At 38.2% G+C, this 12,400-nt stretch overlaps 1 protein-coding gene across 1 annotated transcript in view; it reads left to right on the top strand.

Annotated features, from left to right (window-relative positions):
• The window catches only part of LOC140163854 (stalled ribosome sensor GCN1-like), a 67,595-nt gene that overhangs the window by 28,817 nt on the left and 26,378 nt on the right, over positions 1 to 12,400 (top strand). Inside the window, 11 exon segments of the mRNA XM_072187168.1 lie at positions 1,864 to 1,985; positions 2,710 to 3,004; positions 5,874 to 6,094; positions 6,492 to 6,699; positions 7,425 to 7,621; positions 8,135 to 8,392; positions 9,041 to 9,256; positions 10,245 to 10,299; positions 10,302 to 10,523; positions 11,598 to 11,737; positions 12,092 to 12,235. Of these exon segments, the coding sequence (XP_072043269.1) occupies positions 1,864 to 1,985; positions 2,710 to 3,004; positions 5,874 to 6,094; positions 6,492 to 6,699; positions 7,425 to 7,621; positions 8,135 to 8,392; positions 9,041 to 9,256; positions 10,245 to 10,299; positions 10,302 to 10,523; positions 11,598 to 11,737; positions 12,092 to 12,235 (2,078 nt within the window).

Here is a 12,400-nt window from a genome sequence, read left to right as displayed (position 1 = left end):
ACAAAATGATTAGAGTAAAAACGCCAAAAATCAAATATATACACTGAGTAAAAAATATAATTGTCAGAGTCAATTTCAGATGATGTTCAAAAATGCGCGTGTGAAGACAATGATGATGACCATAATGCACGGAGTATTTGATGAAGAGTTGTAAAATGTAATGAGATGATAACAATCTTGCACGGAAAATAATTCGCGGAAAAGCAATCCAACAAAATAATATAATATACCAGGGGAGAGGTTACTAGCACATCACCCTGGCATTTGTAGAAAATAGCAAAACATTAAATAACACAATGGCGGAAAGGATGGGGTTTCTAGCGTGATTTGAACATCGGTAGAGTTGTTGCAATGCAATGCGAATATCAAATGAGATGTATCTTGGCGAATATCATTGAGATGACGAAAAATAAGGATCACTAGAGGAGAGGTTACCAGCACTTCACTCTAGTGATTATTGCACAGAAAACACATAATATTGGAATGCAGAAACAATATCTCTCGATGACAAAAACGTAGAAATGCAAATATAACGCCATTACGTTGCAAAAATATGATGAACAATGCACGGAAATTAAAACGCGAAAAATATGATATAGGGGAGAGGTTACTAGCACATCACCCTGGAAATTGAAATATATTATAAAACACTAATTAAAACATTGGCGGAACAGATGAGTTTTCAGGCGTGATTTGAACATCGGCACAGTTGTTGCTTGGCGAATATCAGTTGGTAAGCGATTCCAAAGAGATGGTGCGGCATAGGCAAACGCTCTTTCTCCGTAGAACTTCGTGCTCGGACGGCTGGTTTTCAGTAGATTATCACGCCAAGATCTTAATCGTCTTGAAGGAACATAAGGTTGTATGAGATCACAAATGAAGCCAGGTGCCATGGCATTCATAGCCTTGAAGGTGAGCAGAAGGATTTTAAACATAGCTCTATATTCCACAGGAAGCCAATGCAATTGGCGTAGTAAAGGTGTGATATGCTCACGGCGAGATTTGCATAAAACTAAACGTGCTGCGGTGTTTTGCACGCGTTGGATTTTTGCATGTTTTTCAGGGAGTGGATCGTTACCTCACTTACACCTCTGAGTTATGTTAGCATTTTTTAAGTGTTTGAAAAATGTTTTAAATATACTATGTGTTTGCTGCGACTCAAGTGGGCCCACCTGTTTCTTAGGTCAATTTTAATAGGATTGGAACAACAATATATGTGCCCATCCACCACAAACTGGTTGTAAAGTCGGCATTTTCCATCTTGAGATACAATCAAAAACAGTATATGGATTTAAAATATATGAGGAATTTGACCTTTGATGAACCATAACTTCACCTCCAGATGTTCGATGAAGCTGGTTGAGGTGTCATTTTAAAGCTGAACGTGCATTCTTTTGACATCTGCAATAAACAGAAAATGACCTAGAGCCAACTTTACTACCACTTCGTGGTGGATGGTCACATATTCTCTCATAAATGCCCCCAGGGGTGTCACATTTTCAAAAGGGGAGGCTGCATTTATTAGAGGTCTTTTTTACAACCATTATACCAAAAAATTGTTAGGTAAGCTTAGATCATGCCGAAATGATGAACAATGAACTTGGGATTGGTGACATCCACTTAACTTCCGGGTTTACGATGTCATTTTTGACAATTACTGATCATTTGTGGACCATGCCAAGCTTACTTACACAAGATAGCATGGAAATTGCAGCATTTTAAAATATTGTAGTTGAAAAAAAAACCAGGTGAGGGTGTTTATTAGAGAATATACGGTACTTGGTAAGGTTAATGTAATTTCTTGTCACAATTTCACATTAAAATTCAAAATAAACTGACACTGAATCCATTCATTCTTGACAGGTGCATTGTTTGCATTTGAGATGCTGTGTAGCATGTTGGGTCGTCTCTTTGAGCCGTATGTGGTACATGTTTTGCCTCATCTGCTGCTCTGCTTTGGTGATAACAACCAGTATGTCAGAGAGGTAGGTGTATGAAATGTATGTACAATGTATCATCTGCAAATTTAGCGAGAATTGGACAATCAATGACTCTCTTAAACTTGGTTTGTGATAATCACTCCTAAATCATGCCTATTTGACACACATTACTTAGTTTCTTGATTCTCGCTAGGTGAATATGTGATAATCAATTTTGATGAAGTTGATGAAATTGCAACCCTGTTTATGTAAGCATTTTCACTGTTGTAAGAATTCCATATTAAGTTAGTGTTTTAACAAGTACGCCATCGGTTATTACAGTACCGGAGTAACCGGTCACTGTATGAGTGGGTGAGCTTTCATCAGATGTGGCTCTGACTTCATCAGGACTTATAGTTTGCCTATCCGATATCTCAAGTGGAGGTCACTTCAAATCATCCCCAAGTGACTTGGGATGATATAAAGTGACCCCCACTTGAAATGAGTCTGGTATTTATACCCAGTTATTATGTGAAATGAGACACATGTAGCAGCCGACAAGTGCATCGTTTTGATATGGATGTACACATATAGAGAAAATGCTGACATTACAGCCCATTCATGGTGGACAGCCACATTTAAATTAATTTAGATTTTTTTTAAATTCAGGTGAACTGTAATGAGTAAACTTAGCAATCATTGTGTCAAACTTTTCCTTTCTTCCCTACTTGGCCTAAAGAATATCAGTGAATCTATATTATGATGCAAACTAACTTTGTTTTTCTTTCAGGCCACAGACGACACAGCCAAAGCTGTAATGAGCAAACTTAGCGGTCATGGTGTCAAACTTGTCCTTCCATCCCTGCTCGCTGCCCTGGAAGAAGACTCCTGGAGGACTAAAGCTGGTTCTGTGGAACTCCTCGGTGCTATGGCTTTCTGTGCTCCCAAGCAGCTGTCCTCGTGTCTTCCTAGTATTGTACCCAAACTTATGGAAGTGCTTACAGACTCTCACGTGAAGGTGCAGAAGGCTGGAGTACAAGCTCTGAAGCAGATTGGCTCTGTTATAAGGAATCCAGAAATTCAAGGTTTGGACTTGCTTCTGCTTGCTAGGGTCATTGGGCTCTTCAGTTGAAAATCAAACACCCGCCGAATGGAGACATGGGTGACTCCATTTGAAATTCACACCCACTGTGAGAGAGATCAAGGTCATGTCTTCCGTAGAGGGTGCATGGATTTCAACTGGAATAGCTTATTTATGGCTTGCTACACTCATTTCTGTTTTGTTTAGAAACAAAGGGCATCTTGGATTTGAGTAAGGTTTTCTTTCTCGCTTCAAACTATGAATGGATATGTTGATGGACTCAGGTTTCAAAACAGAGTAGGCTGGAACACAAGCTCTGAAGCAAAGCATCAAGGGGCTATCACAAAATTGGGCTATTCTAGTTGAAATACATATACCCTCCCATGGAAGACATGGCCTTAATCTCCCACACAGGAGGTGTAAATTTCAAACATGGTTACCTGAATGGGTAACTCCATATTAAAAATACACCCCTCACCCCAGTGTCAGAGATTGCGGTCATGTTTTTTACACTGGGTGTATGGATTTCAGATGGAATAGCCCATACTTCCCATGTATTTTTCATAGTAAAGATTTCTGCATCTTGAGGTGCTATTATTGCTCAAAATATCTGTTTGATTTTCAGGGTGCGTGCAGAACCTTGAAAAGCCAAAAAAGTGCTTGAAAGTACTTGAAAATCAAAATGCCTTTTCAAGGCCTTGAAAGTCCTGGAATTTTGTTGAAAAGTCCTTGAAATTTATGGAAAGTCCTTGAAGAAAAAATGTGCTGAAACAATAAAAATTTATGTTACAAATAAGTTAGAAAAGAAGTTTGGAAATAAATCTGTCATGTAGGCCTATATATTTTTCATTTTATGTAGGCTATATATACACATTAACTCTTTATGGACTCATATATTTCCAATTTTAAAATGAAAATTCCATAGAACCCTGACTGGATGACTCGACTAGGTACTCATAAAACATGCATGTGGTCAAATTTTTATCTTATTGAGAACACCTTTTCATGCCCCAAATTGATGAATTTTAGTCCATTATCGGACCAGCATGATATATGATTGTGTCGGTTTTGCATTCAAAAACTCATCTCTTTTTCCTCAATGAATATTACCCAAGTAAGAAGTATGTGATGTGTATTAATGAACGATGACGTTTGAGATGATGCTGGACTGATGATGCTGATGTTGTATAGGCCTATATGTATACTCTAATATCAAGTCATGTTTAAGTCTAAATGAAAACAAACTTCGGTCAAAGGTTTGATATGAACCTTTTAGCTGTATCCTTTGGCGTTGTGTAGCTGTCGTTGTGAACATGGGGGTGCAGTGGGGGTGGGGGAGGTTGGGTGGGGTGAGTGAGTGTGTGTAGGCCTATGTATTTCCTTTGGGATAGGCCTACTATTTTAGTCCCAATTTGTAGTGACATCACTCTGTATGTTTAACATACCGAATTTTACAAATTACTCTTATCATACAATGTATTCTTCATGCACATTCATTAGTACCCCCCCCCCCATGTGGGCCCCCTCATACCCGAAGAGGGGTGGGGTCAAACATTTGATGAATCATTGGTTTTATATTGCGCATTATATATATCAATTTCAATCATGTAGGCCATGTTATTAGGCCAAAAAAACACTTTAAAGAATGTCTCTCATGTACAAAAGTATAGGAAACTGGACATTTAAAACCACGTTTTTAGGATGAAGGAAGCATTTTTTCAAAAAAAGTCTAAAATAGGTTTTTATGTCAAAAATGGTCTCTTTTGTGGTGCTAAATCTGCTAAAATGTTTGACGTTCTGAAATTTTAACCAAAAAGCACATTGACCATCAAAGCCCAGGATGTGGTGCCAGTTGGTGGGGGTGGGTGGGGTGTGGTGGGGGAGGTAGTGGATGCAAGCACAAATTGTTAATTATTGTTTTATTTTTCTGCTTCACATATATCAACATCAGCCATATTGGTCATGTAATAAAGCCAAAAACATTTTTTAAGAGGGTCTCCAAGTGCATAAAAGTATAGGAAACTCAACTTTAAAGCATGTTTTCTGGAAGAAGGAAGCACTTTTTATTAAAAGTGTAGAACAAGCCAGGGGCTTTGAAATGTTCTTTTTACCCTCTGAAATGGCCTTTCCGGTGGTGCTAAATGTGCAGAAACCATCTGGCTTCGGGGGGCTTCGTCCCCTCAACCCCCACCAGGGCTTCGCCCTTGGACCCCACTGGGGCCGCAGGGGCCCTTAAGTGGGCCCCTGGACCCCCGGCCACAGTCGTGAGCGCTACGCTCACTCCGCTTCGCAAGTGTCCCTATTTCTAGTTTTCAAACGTTGGCAGATATACACTGGGCTGCTGCCCCTAGACCACTGGGTATTTTTCTACTTTTTTACACACACCTATCTCTGGGTCGTTCCGTTCAAAGGTACTTGAAAATTGATTTTTGGATACTTGAAAGTCCTTGAAAAGTCCTTGAATTTGACATAGAGGTGGCTGCACGCACCCTGGATTTTGTTTCAGAGCTTGATGCGTTTATTAGCCACATCTGTGGAACTTCAAAACAATACAAGCTGTATCAAAATAATTGGTACCCATCAATTTTCATTGATAATGGATGAGTCTGACACATCAAAATTCAACATAAGATCCAAATAATTTGTGGATTAATGGTAAAACAAGTCTATAAACAAAACTATACATTCTGGACATTTCAAGAGTATCTAATGTTGTATTTGGAAGAGGCAGGCTTTTCAAAAAATATCAATATACACCCTGTAATGTGTATAATATGAGACTTGCCAAATGAAATGTAGTATAAAGTAAATATTAGTCCCAGCAGTTGTTTTAATATTTATCCAAGTCAACCCCTCTAATATTTTAATTTCAGCCATTGTTGACATTTTGCTGGATGCACTCTCCAATCCATTTCAAAAAACCAGCAAGTGTCTGGAAGTGCTTCTCAACACCAAGTTTGTCCATTTCATCGATGCGCCCTCGCTTGCTCTCATCATGCCAGTGGTTCAGCGTGCTTTCCAGGACAGGTCCACCGAAACAAAGAAAATGTCTGCACAAATTATCGGCAACATGTACTCCCTCACAGACCAAAAGGTAAGGTATATAAAGTTTATATAAACACAAGAGATTAAATAATTATAAGATTTCAATTTGATAAAAGAACTTGGATCTATAAATGATTTACTGTAATGCATGATATTTTCGCAGTATTAATTTTTTGCGATTTTTATAGCTTTTCTTGCAGCCAGTTTGCTGTTTTATATCAGTAATTAAACAAAGTCTTGCTCTCAGAAAACAGTGCCAAAATTTGATTACATTTATGCTTTGAAAAGCTGATGATAGTTTTCTACTGTGTTTTCTACTTGTATTTGTATCATTTCATCTTTCATTTCCCGACTAAGACCAACACCAAGACTTGAAATTTGAAAACTAGAAATAATAGCACAATGTAATATTTTTCCCTAACAATCTGCACACCAATTCTTTCCAGGATCTTGCACCTTACCTGCCATCAGTAATGCCTGGCCTCAAAGCCTCACTGCTGGATCCCGTACCAGATGTTCGTAAGGTGTCTGCACGTGCCCTTGGTGCTATGGTAAAAGGCATGGGTGAGAGTAGCTTTGATGATCTGTTGCCATGGCTGATGGAGAAATTGACATCGGAGCAGAATTCTGTGGATAGGTCAGGCGCTGCACAAGGTGAGATATATACTGAAACATGAGTCTCCTATTGCATATAGATTGTGACATTTAAGTGAATTGTGAATCAACAGGTGAGCCTGATGTAGTTCATAGAGCATTTATGCAAGTAGCCATGATTTAGCCAACCACAATTTTCCGAGAGCTAGCTTGAAATTCCCTTGGACAAGAAACTAACTACTGCTTGTCTTAACAACATGAAAACTTGGAGAGCTGGTCCTGGTTGTGATGATTATTTCAAAATGTATGTTAATTAGGGTTCTGTGCCTATATAGAGCTACATTCTGATTTCCTGTATGATGCTAAATGGTTTTAAATATGATATGTCTTGAGCCATAGTGATCAGCGATTTTCTGCAGAGTGGATGCCGAGTCCTGTAGGTTTGATGAAGAAGGGTACTATAAATGTGTACATCCATATCAAAAAGATTCACTTGTCAACTGCTACATGTTTTCCTTTTTTACATAATAGCTAGGAATAAATAGCAGACTCATCTTAAGTGGAGGTCACTTCAAATCATCCACAAACCACATGGTTTTGGAATACAGAGAACCATGTGACTTGGAAATAATTTGAAATGACCTCTACTTGAGATGAGTCTGGTATTTATTCCTAGCTGTTATGTAAAAGAGACACATGTAGCAGCCGACAAGTACATCCTCTTCTTGTCGTATAAATTTGTATAAATGTATGTTGTCTCTTTTTACCCTGATTCAATCTGCCAGGTTTGAGTGAGGTTGTTGCTGGCATGGGCATGCAGAAACTAGACAAGCTGATGCCGGATATAGTGAAGACAGCAGAAGCACCTGATATACCGCCACACGTCAGGGATGGATACGTCATGATGTTCATCTATCTACCGGGGACATTTGGTGACAAGTTTTCACCATATGTGGGCAATGTTATTCCAGCTATACTGAAGGTAATTTGCATTATGCTGTAATAATTTGCATGTGATATGCTGATGATAAGACTGTCCTCAAATATTTATTGTCCACATTTGTCCTCTAGCGTGCGTACGTCATCGAGAACAGATTGCATAGTGCAACAGCATGTGTGACTTATTTGGAGCTTTAAAAAGCATTTCATAAGTACTACAGGCCACTGGTACACATAACTTATTATTTGGAAACTATCCTATTCTGCAGGTATATGTATCTCATGAATTAATTTATCTTGTTTAATGCCAGCCATTTATTCTCATTCCATTAATGTTAGTAAAAGTTACCTATGTCATACAGAGGTTTCCTGGGCTGGATTTGAAAAGATAAAATTCATTCTATATTTATATTTTTGTTGTTGTTAATGTGGTGCTAATCACTGGAAAATTAAAAATGTCTGGTGAAAAAAAAAGAAGTTTTTTATGTCCATTCATGTTATGAAAATGTGTTTACAGCAATTGTGTGTATCTTCATGTTTTGTGATTTTCCTCAAGGCTCTTGCCGACGAGTCAGAGTTTGTTCGTGACACAGCCCTTCGTGCTGGCCAACGCGTCGTCAACATGTACGCCGACACCGCCATCTCAATCTTCCTTCCAGAACTAGAGAAAGGCCTGTTTGACGAGAACTGGCGTATTCGTTACAGCTCCATACAGCTGCTGGGAGACTTGCTGTATCGTATATCAGGTGTGTCAGGCAAGATGACGACTGTGGGACACGAAGATGATAACTTTGGAACAGAACATTCGACTAAGGTTGGTTGCAATGTATCACTGTATTATCAATGCAAATCTTGACTTAAAATTGTTGTTTGGAAGACAAGATGTGTTTAAAAAAAACATGTGAAGCTATCAAATAAATGAGTTATTTTATTGATCAAAATCATTTTAATTTCATTCAGGGCACATTTCTCTTTCATTTTTGGTCAGGCCCCCTGTCCCCCTCTGGCTAGGGAAGCTGTTGATGCCATGACCACCCCACTTTTTGAGAAATTTGTTATGTGTTCCTTTAAATCTTTATTTCAATTTGGCATATATGACCCATCACATCGAAACACGGCAGTTGTCGTCAAAAATGAACTTGAAGATTTCTTTACCAAAGTAAAGGACTGTTTTTAAGCTTTAAAATGGCACCTCTTCCATTAATATCGCATGTAGAATGGCGATTTTATGTGACAAATACAGTTTAAATTTCTTATTATTTTCTTTATTTTTCGGGGCACATTTTCTTTATTATCTTTAAATGTGTGTTTCCAACAACTGCCGTGTTTCGATGTGATGGGTTACATATATTTACATTTTGGCCACCCCATATTTGTGATGGCTGTCCCATATTTTTCAACCTTGCTATGGCCCTGCCTGCTAGCTACGATACTGACTATTGCATCCAATGTAATCTTACAGGCACTGATCAAGATCCTTGGACCCGAGCGTCGTAATCGAGTGTTAGCCGGTCTGTACATGGGACGATCTGACACAGCATTGATGGTGAGGCAAGCAGCACTGCATGTATGGAAGGTGGTTGTGGTCAACACACCCAGGACATTGAAGGAGATCTTGTCTACACTATTTGGTCTGTTGCTGGGATGTCTGGCGAGTACAAGCTATGATAAGAGACAGGTGAGTCTATTGACTTCGGATTTTGTTGACAGGACAATTTATGCTCAAGTAAATTCACTAAAAGTGGACATTTTCATGCAATAAGTTCATAATTCTTTACATTGACCTATACACAATGCGCATTTTTCGCGTAGCAGCTCAAAAGGCGAAAAGCACAAAAATTAATGTAGCATGAAAATTTCCACTTTTACAGTATGCATAGGAGATATGCTGTTGGGGTATGGATATTTACCCATTTGTGTGTATTGTATGCATTATATGGCTAAAGGGAAGCACATCCCCCTTTATAGTACCAACGGTCCTTTATTTCAATTTGCCACACAACAGTAATAAAAATAATAATGAATGGATGAGGGAAAAAGTGTAGACATTATGTCGCATTAGATACAGATAAAATTGTGTAGAATTATTGGAGTCCTTGTAAAAAGTAAGTATTTTTGATGTGAAATATATGCATAAAAAAGTTTCCATGTTATCAGCTTTTAAAGTGACTGAATTTTATATGATATTTTTCAAAAAACTTGACAGCATATTCTCTGCCTTCCTGCCTGGCAGTATTTTGCTATTTGCAACCTCTAGGTCTCCAAAAGCGATCTGCATCATTATGTCAATATACAGTGATAATGTGACATGTTTTGTGTCATAAAAAGGTTTAAATATGATTAGGGCTATGAAAGGTTGAACTATGATTAGCGCTATAATGAACTATTCCATGTAGAATCCACACTACCCCTGTTCCACAGGGGGGGGGGGGGTATGAATTCTACCTGGAATGAACATATTAGGCAGCTCCATTTGAATTTTGCACATCCTCTGAGAATGATTTAATCTTCCACAGAGGGGGAATGACTTTAAGATAGAGTTGGCTACTAAGCTAATTCCATCTGAAATTCATACTCCTCTTGTAGAAGACATTTCCAACTTTCAGATAGGGAGTGTGGACTTTAAAACTGACAGTGCATTGACATTCCCTTGTATTGAAACACAGGTTGCTGCCAGGACATTAGGCGATCTTGTACGCAAACTGGGTGACCGTGTTCTGCCGAGATCATCCCTATTCTAGAGAAAGGTCTGAAATCGGATCAGAGCGATCAGAGACAAGGTGTATGCGTCGGACTGAGTGAGATCATGGGATCTACCAGTAGGGAGCAGGTGTTGGCTTATATAGATAGCGTTGTGCCTACGGTACGGAAAGCTTTGTGTGACCCTCTACCTGAAGTCAGAGAAGCTGCTGCTACTACTTTTGATAACTTACACGGCACAATAGGTGAGTCAACTGAAACGACCATGTGAAATTAAAAGTTTGTATTTAAAACTGTCATTAGCAATCCTAACAATTTAGTTAGGATTAAAGCCATAATGTACAATCTTTGAAACTGAATTTGGTCAACTAATTTTAAAGTTCCTAAATCGTTGGCCTGGTCAACTGGCAGGTTTGTGCAGGAACTAAATACCAATAATTACTAAAATGTTTATATTAGGATTTGGGCAGGTAACCTTGTCCTTACATATCACCATGTTCTTTTAGATGGTCAATACCTTGGTGAGTTAGACAATTTTATTATCATGGATTATGTTATGCCATAAAATGCTGAGCTTGTGTAACACTTTATTCATGAATAAATCCAGATGTGCTGTTAACCCTTTAAACCTATGGCAAATTTGTTGTGGTGTAGGTCAACAAAGCAATTTTGACATAATTTTGTGATCCCCCATAGAGCTCCACATTAAACAGCCAAGATAGCCAGTGCGATTTCTTTCATTTTACATCATTATTTCAGCTTAAAAAGGTCAGAAACCCTCCCTGACTGTTATTATAATATTATATCATAATGTTAGGTAAAGAAAAACAAAGTTTAAATTTAATAGAAATTGTACTGGCATTAATTCTTTGAATCACTACCAGCCACAACTGAATATATTGACTCAGACATGACCTTGTTGTAATCCAAAATAGAAATAAAAAACTGTTATTTATAAATTTCTCTTGATATAAGAAAAAAATTGGTACTACTGGTTGTCTGAATTATATGACACATTTGGTGGTTAATCCTTCATCAGTTCAGAGACACTTAGTCACATAAGTGCAATGAAAACAAATCAGCTGTAGCATTCTGAACCTGTCTACCTACTCACTCTGTATAAGCCAGTACCCATTTATACACCTGGGTGGAGAGAGACCGTAGAGGTTGAGGACCTTGCTATAATTATTGCATAACTTGTTGGCACCATTGGGGTTAAAACACACAACCATGTGATCATTAATTGAAGTCCACAGCCTGCTACACCACTTGTCTCTTTGCTATACTTTTGACTATTTGTAATTGTTTCATGCTTACAGGTCATAGGGCACTTGAAGACATCCTACCTCAGTTATTAGATCAACTCAATGATCCGGAGAGTGGGGAAAGCGCCCTCGATGGTCTGAAACAAGTCATGGCTGTAAAGAGTAGGGTGGTGCTGCCATTCCTTGTACCCAAGGTAGGTTCGATAATCCATCGTATTAGTCTGTGTCCCAAAGCTTAGAGATGCAGTTTAAATTATGTATGGATCTATATACCATATTTATTCTATTAGTTGCCCCCTTCTATTTAAAAACATGCTGAAATTTCCATGCTCTCTTGTGTAAGTAAGCTTACCATGGTCCACACATACACAATCTGTAAATTGCAAAATGGTACACTAAAAATCTGGAAGTGAACCGGTTCAACTGAAAGCCATTGATCCTAAATTCATAGATTCATTAGTCACATCTTACTGCATAACAAGACTAACTTAATAATTTTAATATTTAATAATATTAAGGCTAACTTAATAATTTGTTTTATGTTTCAGTTGACTAGTCCCCCAGTAAATAGTAAGGTCCTTGCTATTCTGTCAGAAGTTGCTGGAGACGCTTTGACCAAACACTTAGGAAAGATACTGCAAGCGTTGATGTCATCGCTTAAAGACAGCATCTGTACAGAGAGAGAAGCACAGGTAACTTGGTAGTCACTGTTATAAATAGGAATATGTTAGGCAATAGAAACAAATTAGTGTGATCTTTTGATCGGCCATTGAGTCTTGGTCGATCCATATTATTTATGAAATCAATTAAGTGGCTATTGTCAGTTGTGATAACATATGAATCTTAGTATGTATTGA

This window comes from Amphiura filiformis, chromosome 11, assembly GCF_039555335.1.
Source record: "Amphiura filiformis chromosome 11, Afil_fr2py, whole genome shotgun sequence".
Taxonomy (NCBI): domain Eukaryota; kingdom Metazoa; phylum Echinodermata; class Ophiuroidea; order Amphilepidida; family Amphiuridae; genus Amphiura; species Amphiura filiformis.
Note: the sequence above shows the minus strand (reverse complement) of the source record. Positions and strands in the feature narration are given on the sequence as shown.